The sequence below is a fragment of the Podarcis raffonei genome, chromosome 16 (assembly GCF_027172205.1).
Source record: "Podarcis raffonei isolate rPodRaf1 chromosome 16, rPodRaf1.pri, whole genome shotgun sequence".
Classification (NCBI taxonomy): domain Eukaryota; kingdom Metazoa; phylum Chordata; class Lepidosauria; order Squamata; family Lacertidae; genus Podarcis; species Podarcis raffonei.
Window position 1 is genome coordinate 24688224 of NC_070617.1, and position 25221 is coordinate 24713444.

At 48.7% G+C, this 25221-nt stretch overlaps 1 protein-coding gene across 2 annotated transcripts; it reads right to left on the minus strand.

Annotated features, from left to right (window-relative positions):
- Positions 1–119: 119 nt before the first annotated feature.
- PLA2G3 (phospholipase A2 group III) lies at positions 120–12876 on the minus strand. 2 transcript variants are annotated; one of them, XM_053369167.1, is made up of 7 exons: positions 12169–12872; positions 8803–8935; positions 6367–6501; positions 4081–4607; positions 3301–3430; positions 1245–1379; positions 120–345 (listed from the first exon to the last, which is right to left on the minus strand). In XM_053369167.1, the coding sequence occupies exons 1-7, from the start codon at positions 12725–12727 to the stop codon at positions 186–188; spliced, it is 1779 nt and encodes a 592-aa protein (XP_053225142.1). In that variant the 5' UTR covers positions 12728–12872; the 3' UTR covers positions 120–185. The 2 variants fall into 2 exon arrangements, with proteins under 2 accessions (XP_053225142.1, XP_053225143.1); XM_053369168.1 differs by lacking the exon at positions 6367–6501 and having other exon boundaries at positions 12169–12876.
- Positions 12877–25221: the final 12345 nt, after the last annotated feature.

Consider the following 25221-nt stretch of genomic DNA (forward strand, 5'->3'; position numbering starts at 1 on the left):
GGGGGCATCATATCCTCAGTGACATCAGTGGAAGTTGAGGCAGCCCCATGGTCAAGCCAAGGCAGTCCAGTTCACGGGGGCCAAGCTTGGCTGCAACCCACTCTGGGGTCTTTCCCCCCACCCCATCAGTGTCCAAAGGAAAAAGACTGCCTGCGGCTCAATGGGGCCGGGTCTGGTGGGTGCCTTCACAGCAGCTGCATGCATTTATCGAACAGTCGGAGAGGCTGGCTGGGGGGCGCCCACTCCTGCCGTTTCACCTTGAGGCGGGAGCCCCCGTGCGTCCGTGCCAGCCGATTGGTGAGGTGCCGTGCCGGGGCCAGGACGGCTCTGCCCACATCAATGCAACTGCAAGAGGGCAAAGAAATAGGAACAGGTTAGCTCTCCCTGCCTCTGGGGAAACGGGGTGGGGAATTCTATTGTGTGTTTTTTTTGCCAAGGGTTTTGGATAAAAACGCTCAAGAACGGAACCGCCGCTAGGAATGGGAACAGGAAGGACCCTGGTTCGAATCTCACCTCTGCCACACAGACTCTTGCTAGGCTGTTTCAGCAAAGTCATAACTTCCTCAATTACTGTATTTTTCGCTCTATAAGGCACACTTTTCCCCTCCTAAAAAGTAAGGGGAAATGTGTGTGCATCTTATGGAGCGAATGCAGGCTCCATGGCTTCAGCGAAAGCAACGCAGGCTCCTGGCTTCAGTGATAGCCGCCCGAAGCCTCCGGAGTGCAGTGGGAGCTCCCGCTGCGTTCCGGAGGCTTCACGTTGCTTTCCGCTGAAGCCAGGACAGCCAGCGGGATCGCAGTGCTGTGATCCCGCTGGCTGTCCTGGTTTCTGGGATTCAGAATATAATTTTTCTTGTTTTCCTCTTCCAAAAACTAGGTGCGTCTTATGGTCTGGTGCGTCTTATTGGGCGAAAAATACTATACATCAACGACTACCTTGGTTCTCAAACGCCTTGGTACTCAAACAACTTGGAACCCAAACACTGCAAACCTGCAGCCAGTCGGAAGCCGCGCCTTGGTTTCTGAACGTTTTGGAAGTCGAACGGGCTTCTGGAATGGATTCCGTTCCGACTTCCAAGGTACGACTGTACAACCATAAGGGCCGGTCAGGGACACTCATCCCATTTAGCTGCTGTAGTCCCTTAGGGCAGCAACATGCCTTGCGTTGACCCCGCCTCCAGCCTCCCTTCCAGAACCCAAGCCCACCTTTTACCCAGCCGCTGCCCAATGAACAGGCCACTCACTTGGACTGCTTGCCCTCTCCTTCCATGCAACCTGGAGGCCTCTGCAGAACGAAACATGAGGAGGAGACATAGCCAGAGAGAACCTCCTCTTCCACCTCGTTGGGACCCTTCGTCCTCCGGAGGAACCGGGCCAGCCTACAAGGAGAAAGAGGCTTAGAAGCCAGAGACGTCCAGCCCACACCACCCCTCCAGTCAGGAAGCTGAGGGAAAGGATTTAGCCCCGTGGCAGTCTGCCTTCCTTGCATGCAGGCTGTCCCGGGTTCAAGGGCCAGCGTCTCCAGGTATGTCTGCCTGAAACCCTGGAGAGCTGCTGGTCAGTGTAGACCAGCCTTTCTCAACCTGTGGGTCCCCGGATGTTGTAGAACTACAACTCCCATCACCCCTAGCTAGCAAGGCCAGAGCTCAGGGATGATGGGAGTTGTAGTCCAACAACATCTGGGGACCCACAGATTGAGAACCGCTGGTGTAGACAATACTGAACTAGCTGGACCAATGGTCTGGCTTGGAATAGGGCAGCTTCCTGTTTAATCTAGCTCTTCCTTTTCAGAACCATCTACTTTATTTTCAGGGGAAGGACTTCAGCTTAGTGGCAGAGCACCTGTGTCAGGGACTGGGTAGAAGAGGAATGGTGGAGACAGGAGGTGGAGCCCAGCCTGACCCTTCCAGAGAAGATGAAGACAGTTCAGAATTACAACAGGGCTTTGAGGGAGGTCCCAGCTCAGAGGAAGACAAAGGGGAAAGCTGGGAAATAATGGGAGAGGAGGAGGAGGAAGAAGAAGCACCAGAAGGGAGACAGTTGATGGACTCAGTGTCTTTAGAAAGCATTGAAGAGCCCCCTCTCCCAGAACCTGGTGAGCCTTGAAAGTAGGAGAGCGAAGGGCTCAGAAGCAAAGGGCTCTCAATGCCACCCGTAGAAGAGATGACGAATGAGGAAGTGGGAGAGAAGGGGGGTGGAGAGTCACTCAGGACAACGCCATTACAGTGGTACCTCGGGTTAAGAACTTAATTCGTTCTGGAGGTCCGTTCTTAACCTGAAACTGTTCTTAACCTGAGGTACCACTTTAGCTAATGGGGCCTCCCACTGCCGCTGCGCCGCCGCCACGCAATTTCTGTTCTCATCCTGAAGCAAAGTTCTTAACCCGAGGTACTATTTCTGGGTTAGCGGAGTCTAACCTGAATCGTCTGTAACCTGAGGTACCACTGTATTCCAAGAGGCTGCCTTCCCAAGCCTCTCTCTGTTAATATTGAATAAAAGAGCAGATGGTAAGGACTTTTCCTTGTCTTACCCAGGGCTGGAATTAGGTTTGATGAGGCCCTAAGCTGCTGAAGGTAATGGGGCCCTTTATATGTCCAGCTGTCCTTTGTCAACAACAAATTGTCTCTATTTTTTGTGTTGAATATATGCTATATGGTAATTTATGGACCTAATAGGTATCTAAAGCCATTTGCACATAACAAAATTTTATCAAAGTAACTGTTGAACTGAAATACAATTAAGAAGTATATTAATAGTGAAATAATTATTACATATAGAAATGAGCAAACCAGTGACATTTTTAGGGAGCAGGCTAGCAGGCGGGATCCCTTAATTTATATCACAGGAGCCTACACAACACAGAACACTGTTGCTGCATGTAGGTTTTATTTGATTTGTTTTTTATCTTCTATTTTGGAAATGTACATCCAGGGTTTTTTTCCTTTAATTTTTTGGGAGCCCCCCAAGACAGTGGGGCCCTAAGCTATAGCTTATGTAGCTTATATGTAAATCCGGCACTGGTCTTATTCGTTCCTGGCAACCTGTCATGGGGTTTGGTTCCTCTGCCACCTGATACAGTCTCCCTCGCTGGAAGTCTTCCAAGGAAGGTTGGACCACCATCAGTTGAAAACGTCCCAAGAAGCGTGTTGAAATGGGTGTGGCCCACAAGACCCCGCCTCCTCCAAGTCTACAGGCTATGGAGCCTCCATCCCAGCGGTTTCCTCCCCATCAGTTCAGCTGCTCGGCCCCAGGGATGGTGCAATTTGGATGGGGTGGGGGGAGGAAAACACCTGCACTTACCTGCGGGTGCAGTTGCAGTGGAAGAGGGTGCGGGAGTCCACATTGTGGAGCTGGTATTTGACCTCGTTGGGCCCGATCCTGTACGGGCACTGGTCCAGGCGTCGGTAGCAGCTGCAGCTCCGCGACCGGGCTGGTGAGGAAAGCGGGAAGCAGTTAAAACCAGGAGGAGCCCACAATCCCAGAGGTAGTAGTCAAGCCCCTGCAGACCCTCCAAGTGTCCCTTATTTTCCAGGGACAGTCCCAGATTTACAGAAGCCGTCCCGGTTTCTGATTTGATCCCGGAATGTCTCGCATTTCCTATTTTCATCGAGAAATACTGGAGGGTATGGAGTTATGCAAGCCAAGGAGACAAGTATCTAGACATCCTTTAGAAGACATCTGAATCTCTTGAAGCATTGAGGTTAAATTCAACAGTGTGAATAAGTTTTGACAGATGTAATAACGGAATACAGAATAGTTTGGTTTATATAAAAGATGCAAGGATTTATGTTATGCAAAATGAACCATGGAAACAGAAGAAAGGAAGCCATTGATATTTTAAGGTTATTTAAATGGATGCTCCAAAATGTAAAAGAGAAAATTTAATAAAAATTAGGGGGGTGGGGAATAGAAGACCATTCATATTCTAACACAGTCGGGTGGGGGACAAACTATATCTCTCTCATGATCTGCTCTCTTGCTCCCCACCCCATTCCCAAATACTTCTACATTAGGGAACCTCCTAAAAACCACCCCCCGCCAGAAAGCACAGACACAACCCCACCCCAGTCATTTACTCACCTAGTTTACCCGGTTTACGAGTGCGGTTGTGTTTGCTGGCGTTAGACGACGACCCTGCTTCCTGCCCTGCCTCGTTGGGTAGCCGTGTGGCGATCACACCAGTTTGCTGTACATCTGAATGTGCCGTCGTGTGAACGCCTCCTGACCTGAACAAGTCTGGTTTTGACGTAGTCCTGAGGGTGGGTGGCAAAGGCACTCTCGCCTTGTTCACGGAGACCGCTCCCGGACTGGTGCGTACTGGGAAGTGTGCGATCCTATCTGGCTTGGAGGTCAGGATCGGCCGAGTCACAGAACCCGAAGCGCCTGGGTGTTCCAGGTGCGGCCGCAGGCTTTCTGAGGCATCCTGTTCTGGATGTTTCCGGTGTTTCCGGTTCTTCTTTCCACCGTGCTTTCTTCCCCTGCCCCAATGCCTTCTGGGTGGGGGTGGAGGCGTGGCAGGGCTGGAGCTCTCGACGTATGGCAAGGCGGCATGGTACTGGCTCTGCTCTACCAAGCGAGCCAATGGCTTCAGGCCATACTCCTTGCACCTGGAAAGGCAAGGTGGAGGAGGAGGAGTTAAGACAAGGAGTGATGTCTTAACATTTAATCCCACTTTTGACACCAATGATGCGTGTGAATCCAAGCCAGCAACAGGCCTTTTAAATAATATACTGCTTCAGGCATTTTTGAAAATATATCCATTATTGAAAGCTAAAAAGAAGATAAAGTCCCTACCAGAGAAGAATGGCAGATCAGGTTGATGGATTATGCTGAAATGGCTAAAATGACCAGAAGAATAAGAAATCAGGAAGACCAAATTGAATAAGAAGGAATGGGGAAAATTTTTAATTTAACTTACATTTGTTAAAATTGTTAGCCTAACCTACTAACCTAAAATTGTTAGGTTAGTAGGACTGAAAATATCACTTGTAGTTTAATGGTGAATTTTGGACCATTTTTTGGAGGGAAAAGATTTGGATTTTCATAAAAGATGCAGGAGGAAATGATTAACAATAGGACCCACAAAGGGGAGGAGGGAAGTCCAAGAGATTCCTTGGAATCTTGTTTTTATGTTGGATATGTGACTGTGAAATTTTAATCTGAAAAACCAGATACAGTGGCACCTTGGTTCTCAAACGCCTTGGTTCTCAAACACCGAAAACCCAGAAGAAAGTGTTCCTGTTCTCGAACGCATGATGTGGCTGTCGGCTATTGTTTCCAGGGTAGTTGCACCAATCAGAAGCTGCACCTTGGTTTTCGAACATTTTGGAAGTCAAACGGACTTCCAGAACGGATTAAGTTTGGTGCTTTTGTTTTTGCTATTTGGCGTTTTTGTTTTTGAGGCTTTTTTGGTTAATTGGTTTTGTGACTGTGTGGAACCCAGTTCAGCTACTGATTGTGTGACTGCGTGGATAAAAGCTCCCCATCCAAATGATGACTTTCATCAGTGTAGGTAAGAAAAAAATAAAATATTATAGTACAGTACATTGATTATTGCTTTCATTTTATGTATCAGTGGTCTCGTTAGACAGTAAAATCCATGTTAAATTGCTGTTTTAGGGGTTGTTTTAAAAAGTCTGGAACGGATTAATTCATTTTGCATTACTTTCTATGGGAAAGCGTGCCTTGGTTTTGGAACGCTTTGGTTTTGGAATGGACTTCCAGAACAGATTGAGTTTGAGAACCAAGGTACCACTGTAAATAGATAGACAGATGACAGATAGATAGATAGATAAAAAGTAAAAAGGATATAAATATAAAGTTATAGATATATATACTGTATTTTTCGCCCTATAGGACGCACTTTTCCCCCTCCAAAAATGAAGGGGAAATCTGGGTGCGTCCTATGGGGCGAATGCAGGCTTTCGCTGAAGCTTGGAGAGCGAGAGGGGTCGGTGCGCAGGGCTGTCTAGGCTGCGGATAGTAGCTTGCTTCCCGGAGCGCCGGACGCGCTGAAAGCAGAGCACCCGGCGCTTCGGGAACACATCCGCAGCCTAGGCAGCCCTGCGGGAGGTCCTGTAGGGATGTCTAGGCTGCGGATAGCAGCCTGCTTCCCGGAGCGTCGGGCGCCCTGAAAGCAGAGTGCCTGGCGCTTCAGGAACACATCCGCAGCCTAGGCAGCCCTAGTTTGCTTTTTTCCCTTTATTCCCCCCCAAAAAAACTAGGTGCGTCCTATGGGACGGAGCGTCCTATGGGACGAAAAATACGGTAATTGTTCAGTGCACAGGGTAAAATAAGATGAGCGCCACCTAGAGTGAAAGCAAGCCCCCTATAGTCAGGGAAGACCAGAGAGAGCCAAACACTCACCCACCCCACCAATGCCATTCCAGGCATTGCTCAGAGTTCTCCAGGACAAAGCAGGGAATCTCCAGTAGGTTGAAGAAGCTGATGCCCACGAGGTTGGAAATGGTGTCATTTTGATCCAACAGGCACTGCTTGAACCTGTCAATGGAAGCGGAACGACCATCAGTGCTGGTTTACACAGAGCAACTGGCATGGGAGAGAGACAGGGATGTGGGTCCCTCCTTAGCCCTCCCCAAGTCCCTTCTGGGCAGGCTAGCCTGTCACGCAGGACAACTTCAAAGCTTCCACTTTGTTATTATTACTGATATTTTATTGATCACATTCCACATATGGCTTTAAAAAAAAAATTATTTACAGAATATGTGTTTAAAAATAATATGAAGCGGGCCACCCTTGGAGGCTCATGCCCATTGGGCAGAAGGCAGGGAGTCCAGCAGTAGGGGGCGCCAGAGCCAAAGAGAGGCAGAGCCAATTCATACTAGTTTTGCCCCGTCCTCCTCCATACAGAGTCTGGGCAGCGCTGAAGAGATGCAGGAGGAGGCTGATAGGCAAAACCGCCCCCTGGATTGGTTTGAGGTCAGAAGGGGGCTTGCCGAGGGCACAGTTCGATAGGGTAGCAACCCCTTCAGCCTAATGGACCAGCTATTCACCCAGCTGGGAAAGTCTGCTGGAGCAGAATATGTATCGAACCATTTACAATCATTCTGTGCGCTTCCTCCTCATTCAGAGGCAGTAAGGCTTCTGAATGCTAGAAACCGCAGGAGGGGAGGGAGCTCATGTGCAGAAGTCTTGCTTGAGGGTTTCCCAACATGCATCTGGCTGGCTGCTGTGAGAAAGGAATGATGAATATACCATATTTTTCGTGTATAAGACGCCCCTATTTTTGGGGAACTCAAAATCAAGAAAATGCACTATCCGCGTATAAGACTATATTTTTTCCTAAATTTTTGAAGTTTAAAATAAGAGGTCGTCTTATACACAGAAAAGTACGGTGTGTGTGTGTATATATATATATATATATTCTATTTTACAATTTAAAATACTCATTTAAACATCCTTAAAATATCAGTGACTTCCCTTCTTCTCTTTCCATGGTTCATTTTGCATAACATAAACCCCTGCATACTTTACAAAAGCTATACCATTCAGTATTCCATTATTGCATCCATCAAAACGTATTCACACTGTTGAATTTATCTTAATGCTGCCAGCGTTCTCAGGTGTACACAGTTTCCTCCCATATATTCAATAAACGTTTTCCAATCTTCTCTAAACATATGTTCTTCTTGTTCTCTAATTCTATATATTACGTCTGCAAGCTGCGCATATTCTGCCAGCTTAAGTTGCCATTCTTCTTTGGTTGGGACCTCACTCCTTTTCCATTTTTAGGCTAACAAAACACAGGCCGCAGTAGTGGCATACATAACCTTTTTTGACACCTGGGAATTTCAGTCTGAATTATCCCCAACTAAAAGGACTCTGGGTTTTTTTGTTTGGAAATGTACTTTTAAAGGTTTTTTCCAATTCATTATGGATTATTTCCCATTACTCATCTCCTTTTACAGGTCCACGACATATGAAAGAACGTACCCTTGACCTCTTTGCATCTCCAGCAATTACCTGATTCAGTCTTCTACATCTTAGCAAGCCTACTGAGAGTTACCGTATTTTTCGCTCCATAAGACGCACTTTTCCCCTCCTAAAAAGTAAGGGGAAATGTGTGTGTGTCTTATGGAGCGAATGCAGGGGGAGGCAGGCAGGAAAAGCCCCCAAGAGCCACACACAAGTTCTGCACGGCTCTTGCGGGCTTTTCCCCAGGAGGGAGAAGGGACTGACGTGGCCAGTCTGATCTGCAAGTCCTAGGCTTTGTGGTTCAACCCACAGTGCCACCCGTGTCCCATGCAGAATGTAGGCACCCTATATATAGAAATGAGCAAACCAGTGATATTTTAGGGAGCAGGCAAGCAGGTGGTGCCCATTACTTACATCATAGGAGCCTACGCAACACAAAACACTCTTGTATGTATGTAGGTTTTATTTTATTTGTTGTTTATCTTATATTTTGGAAATGTACAGTGGTACCTCGGGTTAAGTACTTAATTTGTTCCGGAGGTCCGTATGTAACCTGAAGCTGTTCTTAACCTGAAGCACCACTTTAGCTAATGGGGCCTCCTGCTGCTGCCGTGCCACTGGAGCACAATTTCTGTTCTCATCCTGAAGCAAAGTTATTAACCTGAAGCACTATTTCTGGGTTAGTAGAGTCTGTAACCTGAAGTGTGTGTAACCCGAGTTACCACTGTATATCCAGGTTTTTTTTCCTTTAAATTTTTTTTGGGGCCCCCAAGAGAGTGGGGCCTTAAGCTATAGCTTGTTCTGCTTATACGTAAATCCGGCACTGAGCAAGAGCCATGCTCTAGACCAGCGCCACCCAATACTCACCGCTCATCACACTCGCAGTGAGATATTGTGTGCAGGCGGAAGTTGCGCATCCCAAATTTGTAGCCCAGCGCAGAGATCTGAGCTTCACACATGTCGTGCTCCCGACAGCACACGTCTGGGCCTTGGAAGACGCCTGCAAGAGAAAATGCTGAGATCAGGCTAAGGAAGGGTGCAAGAGCTCCAGAGCTTGTGGCCGAGTAAGGGCTGGGTGTAGTGACCACAGGAGCAAGGAGACGCCTGGGGGAAGAAGACACTCACAACATTTATTCCTGATCGTGCCACCCCTAGCCGTATGATAGCAGGGCTACCATTGGCTGTGGCTCATGGGAGTTGTAGTCCACCCAAAGGCACCCGATTATCAAAGGCTGCTCTAGTGATCGGGGGGTGTGTGTGTGCATCCACAGCACAAATGCAGAGATCTTGTCTACTCAGAGTAGGTGCCACAGTGCTTGAAGCAACAGTGACTCCTACAGCAGCTACATGGCTAGGGCTGGGCAAAATATCCAAAACCAGTTTGAAGTCCATACTGTGATAGCGGGTTCATATTTTTTGACCTGGCAATATATTACAAATCATGATTATGTGTGTGTGCCATACAGAAATCACAATGTGCGGAAAAACCGCAAAGCCAGCCAATCACGATGTGGTGATACATCACGATGTTGTAAATCATAATATTGCCCATGACGGTAGAGTAGAAGAGGAAAATAAGGGGTTAATCTGGACAGGAAACAACCCTTGTTTGTAGACACTGAATGAGCAAAGAGTGCATTGTACTTGTGCGCATCAAGGATTTTGACACCTTAATTGGCAACTATTGGAAACTGACAAAGCTACCACGGAAGCCCTCTACACTACCCTGGAGGGTTTTCTCCCAGCTGATTGAACCTTCTTCCCCATCTGGTTCTGTCTGTGCTGCCCACTTGCAAAATGACATCATACCGGTTTGCTTAATAAGATGCTGCAATACTATGCAGAGAACCATGTTCCTAAACTGATCGTCCCCGCTCCCAAACGCTGGAGGCAATCTTTAATCTCACTGGAGCACCAAGAATCTCAAATACAAACATGTTTCTAGTCTTCATGGCTGCAAAAATCTTTCTAGAGATGGAAGGGTGAAAAGGACAGCACACAAATTCCTTGGACGCTAAGCCTGGAATCACAGTATTGCAGCTCACAAATACTGGATTTGGGGTGCATTATTGCTGCATTTAGGGACACGGGTGGCGCTGTGGGTTAAACCACAGAGCCTAGGACTTGCCAATCAGAAGGTCGGCGGTTCCAATCCCCACGACGGGGTGAGCTCCCATTGCTCGGTCCCTGCTCCTGCCAACCTAGCAGTTCGAAAGCACGTCAAAGTGCAAGTAGATAAATAGGTACTGCTCCGGCGGGAAGGTAAACGGCATTTCCGTGTGCTGCTCTGGTTCGCCAGAAGCGGCTTAGTCATGCTGGCCACAGGACCCGGAAGCTGTGTGCCGGCTCCCTCGGCCAATAAAGCGAGATGAGCGCCACAACCCCAGAGTCGGTCACGACTGGACCTAATGGTCAGGGGTCCCTTTACCTTTACTTTATTGCTGCATTTGGGGCTGAACGGACTACAGTGCCATCTAACAGGATTTTTGAATTTGGTGGGAGGGAGCATTCTTCATTTGATGAACCCAAGGACATTTGAACTGTCCTCCCTCCTTGTTCACTGCTCAGCCCACCACCAACAAGACTTGCAATGCCTCCCCCCCCCCCCAGCAAATCATGGCTCTGGAGTAGCAGCAATTAAAAAAAACCGAGAAACTGCGATACCACCACTGCCCCCTTGTGGTCTCGGGTGTGCGCACTGCAGCACATGAGAAGCAATAGTTCTGCTCTTTCGACAGTGGAAAGAGGTTTTGCCAAAGGATCCTTATGAAATGTACGGTATTTGATTTACTGTATACCCAGCCCTTCTTCCCAAACAAGTCCCAGACGGCAAACATCAAAAGTGATGAAGCAATAAAGGCATTGTCAACTAAACCGGGTGTTAGGCAACATAGCTGTTATCTGTTCCAAACTAACAGAAACTTTTGGTACCCAAAAATCTGACAGCCATGATGGTGCAATGAAATCAACGTCCTGGATGAACTCAGATGTGCATCAGAGGAGGGGGCTCAAGAGAAGATCTGTGGTGGCTCGGTGGCAGAGTCCCTGCTTTGCATGCTGAAGGTCACAGATTCAATCCCCAGTGTCTCCAGAAAGGAGTGGGAGAAAACAGACCTGGAAGAGCTACTGCTAGTATAGTCTAGTATAGTATAATCTGACTCCAGATAAGGCAGTTTCCTAGATTCCATTTTTGGCTTCTCCCCACACTGGATGAATAGCAGGTGAATTAGGGCAAATGGGGCACTGCCCCATCAGTCTGGCCCCTCTCACCCCCCCACCTGCCTGCCTTTGGACTTGCAGTTGTTCCAGGGGGTGGCCCTGCCTGCCACCTTCCTCCTCTCAATATTGCCCTCATAGAGCTCAGCAAGGAGGAGGGCAGGAAAAAAGCTAGAATTAAGTTGGCCCTGCAGGTCATTAACTTTGGCTCCCCCTACTAGTGGCCTCCTGCGCCATCACAAACAGGGTGGAGGCCAATAGTAGGGGGAGCCAGAGTTAATGACCTGCAGGGACCTGCCCTAAAACTAATTTTGCAGCCCATCCTTTCCAAAGCCATCTAAACTTATGCGACACCAGCCACATCTAGTGGCAGTGAGTTCCGCAAGTCAGTCGTGCGTTGTATGAAAGTTGCCCAGTGCCTGAATAATTGCTCATATGCCCCCAATCCCACGTGAGCGGCACCAGAATAGTTTCATATTACAGAAGAATAGACTTTTAAAAGAAGAGGAAGAAGATATGAGCACTATAACTGATCAGCCTCCAGAATCAGCCTTCCAGCTTCAAAACTACAGTTGTTTTGTCTGGAGACAGCGCCTGTTCCTTCTTCCAAGAAATCTCCCGGTTGGCGGCACTGACTCAGCAGGATAGGAGCAACGCTCTGCACATGCTCAGAAACTCTTTCTTAGTTCTCCACGTTCCAGGACCGTTTTGAAATCAGCTGCTCTTGCGGTCAAAGGAGCCAACTCCTAAGGCTTGTAGGAGCTTTGACCCCCAAAATAAAATATTTAAGGGGGCTGGACCCCGATAAAGTTGATGGGCATTCCCATTCAGATTGTGGGTGTGCGCACTGCGTCATGTGATCGATTATGCGGGGTGGGGCTTACCCCACAATATTTTTTTTCAAGTTGGCACCCTCTGTACCCATCCGACGCCAGCCAAAACTGAATCCATCCCATTTCCATCACACGAACACCGCTGCCGCTGCCGCCGCCCCGTCCCACTTCCAACTATCCTTACCCAGTTCGGTGAAGTTCCCTGCCGAGTCGCCAGCTCCGCACCAAAGCGTCCCGGGCATAGTCCAACCCCTCCGGACCCGCTTGTGCCCCCGATCTTCCAAGAACCCCCGACGGCCAGCTCCGGCCTCTCCCGGAGGCGCCCTGCAGGAGTCTTTCTGCGCGTCCAAGGCGGCGAGCCGTCGCTGCAGCTCCGGCCCCCAGTAGGAGCGTATCAAAGGGCTGCCGTGGGGGGTCCCTGGCACGCCGCTCCTTCGGCGGCTCCCGGGCCCCGTCGGTGGAGGAGGCGCGCACAGCTCCGCGTAGCGGCTGATAAGGGACGGCTCCGTCCTCCAAGCGCAGCCCTGAAGGCGCCCCCGGGAGTCCCACGCGCTTTGGACCAGCGCGGGCGGGAGCCCGTCGGGGCGCCGCCACATGAAGCTCAGGAACCGGGAGCGGCCGTCGCCGTCGGGGGCGACCGTGTGGCAGAAGGTGTTGGCTTTGTTCCAGGAGCCCAGGGCGCCCGGAGGCAGCGTGAGGGCGAGGGCCAGCAGGGAGGCCAAGAGGGGCCGCAGGGACGTCATGGGAGCCTACAAACACCTTCCTTCCCCGACGGCTAGCTGGCTAGTTAGTTCGTATTGCCGGCGCACGCTCTCCTCGACTCCTTCGGAAGCCAGCCGATGAATGAATGAAGTACTCCCTCCCACCGCCGCGGGTTTTCACAAGAAGAGAACTCGGCCGCTCATTGGACGGCTCTGGGCAACCCCCCTCCTTGCGCAGCCGCGCCCCTCCGCTGTGACTCATTCAAACACGCGGATTAGGTTCGAATAGAGCGCTCTGACGCAGGGGGAGGGATGGGCGTGGGAAAGCCACCTGCGGAGGGCACGCCCACTTAGAGTAGGCTCACCCCCTCCAGAAGACAGCCCGCTGGATCAGTTGTTGTTGTTTAGTCGTTTACTCGTGTCCGACTCTTCGTGACCCAATGGACCAGAGCACGCCAGGCACTCCTGTCTTCATCCAGTCCAGCCTTTCGCATGATGAATTCTGCATATACCTAAGTTAAACAAGCAGGGAGACAATATACAGCCTTGTCGTACTCCTTTCCCAATTTTGAACCAATCAGTTGTTCCATATCCAGTTCTAACTGTAGCTTCTTGTCCCACATAGAGATTTCCCAGGAGACAGGTGAGGTGATCAGGCACTCCCATTTCTTTAAGAACTTGCCATAGTTTGCTGTGGTCGACACAGTCAAAGGCTTTTGCATAGGCAATGAAGCAGAAGTAAATGTTTTTCTGGAACTCTCTAGCTTTCTCCATAATCCAGCGCATGTTTGCAATTTGGTCCCTGGTTCCTCTGCCTCTTCTAAATCCAGTTTGCACTTGTGTGGCCCAAATAGCAGGGGGTGAAACTAGGTTTTATTTCACCCGGATCAAAGACTCACTTTGGCACATCCATCCCCACACTCATTTGTGCACACACACAGAGAGAGAGGGAGAGGGAAAGGGAGAGGCTGGGAGCCTCAGTGGTGTCCCTTGAGATAAAACCATTGCCGGATCAGACCCTCTGGACCGCTCTAGCCCACAGTCAGATACTGTGGAGATGCTTCCAGGTAGGCCTTGGGGACCACAATCTTCTGTCTCCTGCATCTTGTACTCAGAGGTAGACTGCTCTTTAGCAGAGAGGCTCCATTCCACTAACTTTTATTGGATACTGGAACTGTCTTGCTGGGTCACACTGGTTGTAAGTAAGGAGGCAGCAGCGGCAACTGAGGTTGGTGGTAGTGTCCCACTTTTTCCAGGTAAATTTTCTTCCGTTTGGGCTCAGTATATGATTGCCGTGATCCAGCAATGCAGCTCTTATGAACCATGATGGTTTGGAGCAGAACCTCCATGTTCAGGAGGCATCTACCTCTGAGTACCAAGTGGATGGGCAGCTGTGCATGTCCCATTAGCAAGCATCCCAGAAGCATCTGAGAGACTGGTGTGTGTGTGTGTTGGGGGGTTATAAGTAAAGAGGCAGTGTGGTGCACTGGTTAAAGTGGTCAGACTAGGACCTAGGTTCAAATCTCCACGCAGCCATTTGAAGCTCACTGAGTAACAATGGAGCAGCCTCTCAGCCCAGCCTGCCTCACAGGGTTGTTGTGGGGTTTAAATGACAAGAGGGGAGAACTGTGTGGGGAAAAGTGGAATACAAATGCAATCAGTCAATAGTAGCTAAACAGCTAGTGTGAATTATCACAAAGGTATTCCCTTTAAACAAATATAATAAAATAAACATTCTGGTTTCCATCAATGGGCTCCTTAATTCAATCAATGGGCAGGGTATAAATAATAAAATTATTGTTATAACACACCTGCCAACATTTTTCTGTTGGAAAAAGGGAGGTTCTAAATAATAATAATAATAATAATAATAATAATAATAATAATAATATTTATACTTTGCCCATCAGACTAGGTTGCCCCAGCCACTCTAGGTGGCTTCCAACATATAAAAAAACACACAACACAACATTAAACATTTAAAACCTTCCCTATACAAGGCTGCATTCCTATGTCTTCTAAAAGTTGTATCTCCTTGGCTTAGGGGCCACATAACTCCATACGCTCCAATGAAAATAGGGACATCCTACCACACCCTCCAACATTTCTCTGATGAAAATAGGGACAGCCTAAGGAAAAGTGGGATCCAATTAAAAACTGGGACGGCTTCTGCAAACCCAGGACTGTCCCCGGAAAATAGGGACACTTGGAGGGGCTGTTATTATTATTATTTGCTCGCCCGAAACCTCATCCAGGGCCTATTTGTCACATCAAACTTCTCTCACAAAAAATCGGCAGCAATAAAACTTCCCCTTCCATCAGTGCTAACAAGGAGAGGTGGTGGATTATTTCTTCAAAAAATAACATTAAAAATTGCTTCGAAGTTTCCTAAAAAGTCACGCGGCATCATTTGAAGTCTCCAGGGAAGCGAAACGATCTCTCTTTCCCAAGGCAGCTGCTCCCTCCACCTGCCACCCAGCCCAGAGCTCCAGATTTGGTTGCCTTCCACCTTTCGTCTGGCACAGAACAGGCCACCTGTGACTCATCCTCATCATCCGATGGTTATGCTTGGGAAAGAACACGCCCTCCTCACCGCATGGAGGCAGGCAGAGCAGCAGGTCCAAAACGAAGGGGGAAATCCTGGGAAATCCTGTGCGGCAGAGGAACATAGAAAGCTGCCTTATGCTGACTGCTATACCAGCTAGCACAGCGCTACCTGCACTGACTGGCAGCAGATCCCCAGGATTTCAGGCATGGTTCTCTCCTGGTCTTCCCGGGAGATGCTGGGCATTCTGCTGAACCACTAAGCCACAGCCCTTTCCCAAAGCCTTCTCATGCTCCAGGGGAGAGCATCAGCATAACGAGCAGAAAAAACACAGAAGCCTTTCCAAACGAACACCATGGACATATGTTCTGGAAGGAACAGGGATCTGTGCCTATCTGATGGGAAAGGATCACTGCTACTCAGCTAAGCCAAGATTGGGGCAGAGAGAGAGGTCATAGCAGGACACGTTTCATGCAGAAGGTCTTAAGTTTGATGCCTGTCATTCTCTTTTTTTTAAAAGATATTTATTAAAGTTTCAAAATGTTACAAAAAGAAGAAAAAGAAAAGAAGAAAAAAGAAAATACAAAGTACAGAAAAATAAAAACAGTTAAAAACGAATCAATCTTTCCATATCTTGTCTTTCATTTGCTTGTTTCCCTGACCTCCTCACACCTCCCTTTTTTGTATTCCAGTTCAAATAGTTAATTCAGCAAATCCTTTCCCTCTCTGTTTTTATCTTGATCCTTTATCTTAATATATTATAACTTTAAATTATCACCTGTTAACAATCCATTTTTACTTATTCCTTTATAACATTGCTGCTAAAAACCACTTAACTTCATTCCGACATCATTCTAACATTCATTAATTTTACAGTATTTCTGTAAATAGTCTTTAAATTTCTTCCAATCTTCTTCCACCGACTCTTCTCCCTGGTCTCGGATTCTGCCAGTCATTTCCGCCAGTTCCATATAGTCCATTACCTTCTGATGCCTGTCATTCTCATGTTCCAGCAGCGCTGGTAATATGTCAGGCATGTGGGCATAGCCAGGGGGCGGGGGGGCGCAGCTGCCCTCCTCATAAATCAAGTAAATAAATGGCAATACTTAAAGTTACAGGTAGGTAGCCATGTTGGTCTGCCATAGTCGAAACAAAATAAAAAAATTCCTTCCAGTAGCACCTTAGAGACCAACTAAGTTAGTTATTGGTATGAGCTTTCGTGTGCATGCACACTGTAACTGAAGAAGTGAGCATGCACACGAAAGCTCATACCAATAACCAACTTAGTTGGTCTCTAAGGTGCTACTGGAAGGAATTTTTTTATTTTGTTTTGGCAATACTTAAGTAAAAGTAGAAATAACCAGAAATCGAAATGCTCTCTGGGCTCACGTGGGTGATGTTGTGGAGCATTCTAAGTGACACAGCTGGCAACCTGGCTGAGCGATAGCAAAAAAGCAGTTAAAAGAGCTGAACACAAGGAGATCTCGTAAAAGAGGTGGAGGTTTTTTTACCCTACCACAAAAAAAGCTCTCTTCATCTCTCTTGCACAGCCATGCACCACTCGTGCCATAGAACGGTCATTCAGTACCTTGTGGAGAATAAAGATCTAGCTACGTTTGGCGATGACGGGAGCATCTCAAGGGGCTATTCCTACTGAGTGCGTACAGAAAAGCTGCATTGGGGGGAAAAGAAGGAGGGAGTTGAGAAGCAACTGCAGGAAAGGTTTTCAGCAAATCCAAGAAAACTTGCTTTAGTTTAGATTTTTTTAAAAAAAACTCACGATGAAAAAAGGCGTGTTCTTTGTAATTTTGCAAAATATACACATTAAACGCATAAAAGGTACTCCCTGATTTTATTATTATTATTATTTACCTTCCCACTTTTCAAATGACTGAAGATTTGGACAGATTCCCCCCTCCCCGAACACTTGGGGTCAAAATAAAGCAATTTAAAACAATTGTTGTCAAGAAATTTCATTCCAAATCTGCTGGACAGAGTCAGACAGAGGATGATGACAGACGGGTGTCCAGTGCCCCACCCCCAACATAAATCCCAGCTACGCCCATGGTCAGGCACGAGGAGACGCCAGGGATTGAACCTGGGACCTTCTGTGTGCAAAGCAGATGCTCTAATCACTGACCCACACAGCCCTCCCCCTAAAGGTAAAGGGACCCCTGACCTTTAGGTCCAGTCGTGGCCGACTCTGGGGTTGCGGCGCTCATCTTGCTTTATTGGCCAAGGGAGCCGGCGTACAGCTTCTGGGTCATGTGGCCAGCATGACTAAGCCGCTTCTGGCGAACCAGAGCAGCACACGGAAATGCCGTTTACCTTCCCACCGGAGTGGTACCTATTTATCTACTTGCACTTTGACGTGCTTTCGAACTGCTAGGTTGGCAGGAGCAGAGACTGAGCAACGGGAGATCACCCCATCGCGGGGATTTTAACTGCCAACCTTCTGATCAGCAAGCCCTAGGCTCTGTGGTTTAGACCACAGTGCCACCCGCGTCCCAACCCTCCCCCTAAATAGGGGTAAATTGAGGTGGACACAGCAGAGCAAATGTGCTGCAGACCAATCTCTGGGCACCAGCCTCATGGGAAGAGGGTTTATTTATTTACTTCCATCTTCCTTTGTTTTTATGGCACCCAAGTCGATTCCTTCCATCTCAGGGAAAGTTGCTCTGTGTTCATTCTTTGGTTGACGTGGAGCTTTGGGAGATAAGCTGCTGATAATCATATCAGCCTGCGAGTGACTTCTGTTGGCTGGCTGGAGCTGATAGCCTCAGGTGAGTCTCGGATGTTAACCCGCGTGGAGATTACAGCGCTCTCTCTGTACCTTTCAGTCGGTACCTGGAGGAGAAGATGGACTGGCCATGACCTGACATCTCCTAGGCCTTCCTGTTCAATATGTGCAGCATTCTCCCTGCCCAACGCCAACCTGCAATGGCCACAGATTGCTCCTGCTCTTGCCACACTTGCATACGAGGAAGGAAATCCACTGCATTCCCCCTGCCACCATCATTTCCTCAGGCTAGGCTCCCATGCCAAAGTTCTTAACCCGAGGTACTATTTCTGGGTTAGCGGAGTCTGTAACCTGAAGCGTCTGTAACCTGAGGTACCACTGTACCAGATGGCGGAAACCACAAGAGGTGCTGTTGTGCTCAGGTTCTGCTGCCAACCGGAACAGGATGCTGGACTAGATGGGCCACTGGTCTGATCCTGCAGGCTCTCTCGATATGAATCTGCCTGGTTCTCCTGTGAAGGGGGCCCAAATCTGGGCATGGAGATGCCTTGGCTTTGTGTGGGAAAAGGCAAGCCATGGATTCATCAATTCTGGAGCAGATTCATTCAGGGAGTCAGCTTCCCCACCCCCCTCTCATCCTACAGAGAGGCTGCCCAACTTCCTTGGCAGCAAAGGAGAAGCTTTGCCAAATCCATCGCTAGGCACCAGGAAGCAACCACATGAAGTGTGGGTGGGGATGCTGTTATAGCGAAATTGCGGGCAGACTCTGTTTTAATCGCCCTTCAGGCTGAGGCGGGGCGGCACCTCTCTCTTTCACCCCAGAGTGGCGCCACATGGCCCCGTCCTATGGGGCTGCAGGTCTACAAAGAGGGGGGTGGCAGGTAGCCCCATTCCCTCCTCCCAGCTCTCTCTCCCCCCCCCCCCCCGCAACAAGCCAAGAACCATGCAAAGCATCGCCTGGACCAGGCATCCCTCTTCAGCTGAAGTGCCCACCTGACTGCCCACACCTCTCCCTGGCATGTTTGTGATGGCACTTGAGAAGACCAGCTGGGAAAGATATACAACTTCTTCCCTCCAGAGTTATTCCTTATGCCCCCCTGCGGCAGTGTAGGGCCTCAGCACCTCCCTGACCATCCTGATCCTTGACGCCAGCCCAGTATTGTCTACACTGGCCGGCAGCAGCTCTCCATCATTTCCCAGCCCTCCCTAGAGATGCTGGGGGTCCAGCCTGAGACCTTCTGCATGCAGAGCTGAGCTGTGTCCTTTTTTCTATACTGAGTCAGACTACTGGTCCGTCTAGCCCAGTGTTGCCTACTCTGACTGGCAGCAGCTCAGAGAAAGGACATTCCCAGCTCTGCTTGGAGATGCTGGGTATTGAACCCGGGCCCTTATCTCCCCTGAGCCCTTATCGCCAGAGTGCTTGCGATTAGAGCTTTGCCGCTCGGCTGGTGTGAATCCCCCGAGGCAGAAGTGGCAGCGATGGGTCCAGAGTCCAGGCGCGGGGCTGTGACATGGCTCCTGTGCAGCTGCCGTCCCCTGAGGCTTCACAAAGGTCCCTCATGCTGCCATGTCACTTGCGGCTGGTCAGGGACGTCCTGCCTGGCTGGAGGCGGGCTGGTTTTTCTCCTTGAGGAGGGTGCACGCTCAGGGCCCGTTTGCAAACAAGGCATTCAGAAACCTCCCCTCCGGGGTGTGTGCTTGCATGCATGTTGGGTCAGCAGCGGTGTTTGCTCAGAATCCACACAAAGAGGATTCGCTCTTCGCTCCTCGTGTGCCTCCCGGCCCACCCCCAAGCGGGGCTCTTGGGCCAGCCAAGTACAAGAGGTTACAATTACAGTGTTACCTCGGGTTACATACGCTTCAGGTTACATACGCTTCAGGTTACAGACTCCGCTAACCCAGAAATAGTACCTCGGGTTAAAAACTTTGCTTCAGGATGAGAACAGAAATCGTGCTCCGGCGGCGCGGCAGCAGCAGGAGGCCCCATTAGCTAAAGTGGTGCTTCAGGTTAAGAGCAGTTTCAGGTTAAGAACGGACCTCCGGAACAAATTAAGTACTTAACCCGAGGTACCACTGTAGTATATATAAAGTCCTTAACAGCTTGGGACTAGTTTCCCTGTGAGATCACCTTACCCCAGGGTATGCTTCAATCTGTGGAGCCGCATAGTACCTTCTCCACATATGTAAGAAATGTGTTTTTTAGCATTGCAAAACCTACACTTTGGAACTCCCTGCCTATTGACCCTGGGGAGGTGCCTTCGCTGTACCCTTTTCAGGGCATTTTTGTTTAGGCAAGCCTACACAGCTCATTTGGTTAGAGCATGGTGCTGATAAGGGGGGGCAGCTGCGTATTCCTGCATTGCAGAGGATTCTGACACTAGATCCTCTTTTTGAATGTTTTTAAGATTTTTTTTTTTTACTGATAATTTCATCGTTCTATTCTCTTTGCAAGCCGCTTTGAGGTTTATTTTAATCAAGCACTGTATAAAGTTTATGAAATAAATAAATAAACTCAGTAGAGCACAAGACTCTTAATTCCAGGGTTTGGGAGTTTGAGCCCCACATTAGGGAAGTTTTTAATGTGTGACATTTTAATGTATTTTTAATCTTTGTTGGAAGCCGCCCAGAGTGGCTGGGGAGACCCAGCCAGATGGGCAGGGTACAAATTATTATTATTATTATTAGGCAAAAGATGATGATGATGATTATTATTATTATTATTAGGCAAAAGATTCCTGCATTGCAGGGGGTTGGGCTACAGGACCCTCATGAGTCCCTTCAAATTCTCATTTATATGCAAAACAAAATCCAGCTGTCCGACTTGACACTGCCAGTCCAACTGGTGCAGCTTTCACAGCCTTGACCAGGAGAGAAAGCTACTCCGGCGTGTATAAAAATCTCTTGTGTGTGAAGAAAGCACCAGAGGCCTGTCAGGAAATGGAAAAGGACACCTGAATTCAGCCAGAGGTTTTGTCTACAATACACTGTGGTTTTTTTGAGCTGCGTTGGGGGTGGAAGTTCGCGATCCATTCCCAGCTGTGCTAGTTATTACTGCAAAAGTGTTGGAACAGTTTGGGTCCAGGATACGTAAAGGGCCGCCTGCTTCAGAGATGGGGAAATGTTTTTCAGCCTGAGAGATGCATTACCTTCTGGGCACTGGCAGGAAGCAAAGGCGGAAAGTGGGTGGAGCAATGCATGTCAATATTACCTTTGTACAATAGGCTGTTTTCTACGCAAAACTCGCGCACGTGCCTCTCTGTCCTCTATCCAGGCAAACATATTGAAGAAACGGATGAAGCAAGGCCAGGGAGGAGGGTGGCCTAAAGACAGAAGGTGTGGCTAATGCTGGGGAGAATTCCAAGGGCCGGAATGTGCCTGGCAAGCCACTTTTTTTTAATAAAAAAGTACTTCAATTTATTTATAACTTTTATAGTCACACACACTAAGTGCTATTGCTGTCTGATAACAACAGAGAACATTCCTTTTTCTCTCTCTCTTTTACACACACGCACTCAGATATATGCAGTCACAAATGTACAGTGGTACCTCGGGTTACATACGCTTCAGGTTACAGACTCCGCTAACCCAGAAATAGTGCTTCAGGTTAAGAACTTTGCTTCAGGATAAGAACAGAAATCGGGCTCCAGCGGCGTGGCGGCAGCGGAAGGCCCCATTAGCTAAAGTAGTGCTTCAGGTTAAGAACAGTTTCAGGTTAAGTACGGACCTCCGGACCTCCGAATTAAGTACTTAACCTGAGGTACCACTCTCTCTCTGCTGGCTTTTTGCAGCATCCTGCCTGCTTCCTGAGTCCGATGATGAGGCACTTCCGAGCATCCTGTTGCTGGCGGATTCTAGACTGGTCGAGATGCTCGCAGAGGAGGGTGTCCACTTCTACACCCTCCCCTCAAAAGGTGAATGCATCACCAGCAAAAGAGGACACCGATTTACCCTTTATTTGAATAGTTCATGAACTTGGTTTGCCAGTCTTCTTTGATCTGGACTGCTTCTTCTCCATCTTTGGGCTAACAGTCTCCAGGCGGCCGTCGTAGCATACATAAACAATTCCTTCTGGTCTTTTGAAATCTCTGCTCCAACAATACCTAATAAAAAAGCTTCTGGTTTTTTAACAAAGGTTAGTCTAAACATGTTTTTCATTTCATTATAAATCATTTCCCAGAATTTTAAAATCATCTTACATTTCCACCACCACGTATGATAAAAGGTACCCTCTGTTTCTTTACATTTCCAACACTTATTAGATCTTGTTCTAAATATTTTTGCTAGTTTAAAGGTAAAGGGACCCCTGACCATTAGGTCCAGTCGTGACCGACTTTGGGGTTGCAGCACTCATCTCGCTTTATTGGCCGAGGGAGCCGGCGTACAGCTTCCGGGTCATGTGGCCAGCATGACTAAGCTGCTTCTGGCGAACCAGAGCAGCACACGGAAACGCCGTTTACCTTCCCGCTGGAGCGGTACCTATTTATCTACTTGCACTTTGATTTGCTTTCGAACTGCTAGGTTGGCAGGAGCAGGGTCTGAGCAACAGGAGCTCGCCCCGTCGCGGGGATTCAAACCACTGACCTTCTGATCGGCAAGTCCTAGGCTCTGTGGTTTAACCCACAGCGCCACCCGCGTCCCTTTTTGCTAGTTTAACCAGGGTTGAATACCACCCATACATCATTTTCATATAATTCTCTCTGAGTAGGGTACATGCAGTAAATTCCATATCTGACTTCCAAAGCCTTTCCCAATCTGTCCATTGGAGGCTTGCTTCAAGACTGCCTAGTGAATGGAGGTTCAAAGAGGGGGTGCTGTGGGCTGGTGGGGTTACATTTGGCCTATGGGATCATGTCCAGCCCATGGGCTACTGGTTCTCCACCCCCATTTAAAGAGCCACTCCAGAGGGAGACTTCCACCAGGTGATGTGATGGGTAAATGACAGCTGAGAGTTCTCCCTTCTCTGCAATGGTCTCTTGGGGCCTAGAACGGGTTTCCTCAACCTCGGCCCTCCAGACATTTTTGGCTTACAACTCCCATGATCCCTAGCTAGCAGGACCAGTGGTCAGGGATGATGGGAATTGTAGTCTCAAAGCATCTGGAGGGCTGAGGTTGAGGGAGCCTGGCCTAGAATTTGCAGCTCTGTCTCGCTATGAAAATGAAAAAAACAATAACAAAATCTGATGACGGATATAAATGATATCACTGCCTGTGTTCTTGGCCCAGGGCTGCGAACAGGGCAACGGGTGGGCCTCCTTGTCAACCTTGAGCTTGCATCAGGGACTCCTGGCTGCTCAAAGTTTGGGTTATTCGGCAGATATGGGAAGGACACCAAGCCGTTTGGCCTTCAGCCTTCCAGCTGGAGGAACAGACTCCAGTACTAGAGAGAAAACATCCGTCCTCCTTGCAGCTGGTCTGTGAGGCGTCCACGTCAGAAGTGAGCCCATAACTTCAATACAGTGGTACCTCGGGTTAAGTACTTAATTCGTTCCGGAGGTCCGTACTTAACCTGAAACTGTTCTTAACCTGAAGCACCACTTTAGCTAATGGGGCCTCCCGCTGCCGCCGCGTCACCAGAGCACAATTTCTGTTCTCATCCTGAAGCAAAGTTCTTAACCTGAAGCACTATTTCTGGGTTAGCGGAGTCTGTAACCTGAAGCGTATGTAACCCGAGGTACCACTGTAATCTCATCTGCTAGATCAGCTGTTCCCCAAGTGAGCAGTACTACCCCCTAGGGGGCAGTGGGATTATGAAACATACTTGGAGTCGAGAGTGGATTTCATGCTCTTTATTCAGCTCATAGTGGTGAGGAGGAATGGAAGTTTCCCCAGAATGTCTGCTTTACACAATGGGCCCCACGTGATTAGCTAATTCCAGGATTCTCCTGTAGGCCAATCAGGTTGCGGATTCACTTCCACCTGGAGCTGGATTGGATGGCTCCTGTGGACCAATCAGACTGCTGCATTCTGGAGCCTATTGTTCTAGGACCAATCAGACTGCTGCATTTTGGATCCTATTCAACTCAGTACATAACAGATTACCTACGAACAGTGGCGTCGCATCCTTTATTGGTGCCTGGGGCTTGTGCGCTACAACAGGTGGGACCAGGGGCTGGGCGCCAAGGGTAAACAAAACCTGCTGTGCCAGCAGAACATTTGAGCAGGGGACACAGAGAGTTCATGGGGCCACACTGCACTGCTTGCCTGTCTGCCTGCGCAGGAGGGAACCCAGCCGGCCGGCCAATGCAGCCTTTGGCCTGAGGGCCAGAGGTGCAATGGCAAGGCTGGGCTCCGGGGCCCAGAAACCCTCGATGGCAAACAGGGTGGGGATCCCAGCATGGGAGTGCCTAGTTCATACCCCCTGAAAATTATGCGCCCTGTGGCAGATTAAGCTGATGGACTATGCCGAAATGGCAAAAATGACCGGGAAAATCAGAAATCAGGAAGACCAATACTGTAATAAGGAAGGGGGGGAATTTATAATTTACCTTGGAGACCATTGGAAACAGTTAAAATCATTAGCGGAATTGGAATAGCACTTGTAATGTAACGAGAACCATATACATACAGTGGTACCTCGGGTTAAGTACTTAATTCGTTCCGGAGGTCCGTTCTTAACCTGAAACTGTTCTTAACCTGAAGCACCACTTAAGCTAATGGGGCCTCCTGCTGCCGCCGCGTGATTTCTGTTCTCAACCCGAGGTACTATTTCTGGGTCAGTGGAGTCTGTAACCTGAAGCGTATGTAACCAGAAGGGTCTGTAACTCAAGGTACCACTGTAATGGAGATATAAAAATTTGGATTATTATAAAAGATGCAGTAAAGGTAAAGGTAAAGGGAGCCCTGACCATTAGGTCCAGTCGTGATCGACTCTGGGGTTGCGGCACTCATCTCGCTTTATTGGCCGAGGGAGCCGGCGTACAGCTTCCAGGTCATGTGGCCAGCATGACTAAGCCACTTCTGGTGAACCAGAGCAGTGTACGGAAACGCTGTTTACCTTCCCGCCAGAGCAGTACCTATTTATCTACTTGCACTTTGATGTGCTTTCAAACTGCTAGGTTGGCAGGAGCAGGGAGCTCATTCCATCCCGGGGATTCGAACCACCGCCCTTCTGATCGGCAAGTCCTAGGCTCTTTGGTTTAACCCACCAGCCATAGGTATATCAGTGTATTTAAATTTGAATTGTTATTATTGTTATTTTTATTGTTATTATGGTTTTTTGTTGTAGTGTCTTTTGCGGTTGTTGTTTGTATC

Coding starts and splice junctions, on each gene's coding strand:
- PLA2G3 (XM_053369167.1), bottom strand. CDS start 12,727: ATGACGTCCCTGCGGCCCCTCTTGGCCTCCCTGCTGGCCCTCGCCCTC. Junction 4,608..6,366: donor GAATGGCATTGGTGGGGTGG/GTGAGTGTTTGG, acceptor TTGCCTTTCCAG/GTGCAAGGAGTATGGCCTGA. Junction 346..1,244: donor GGAGAGGGCAAGCAGTCCAA/GTGAGTGGCCTG, acceptor GCCCTCTTGCAG/TTGCATTGATGTGGGCAGAG.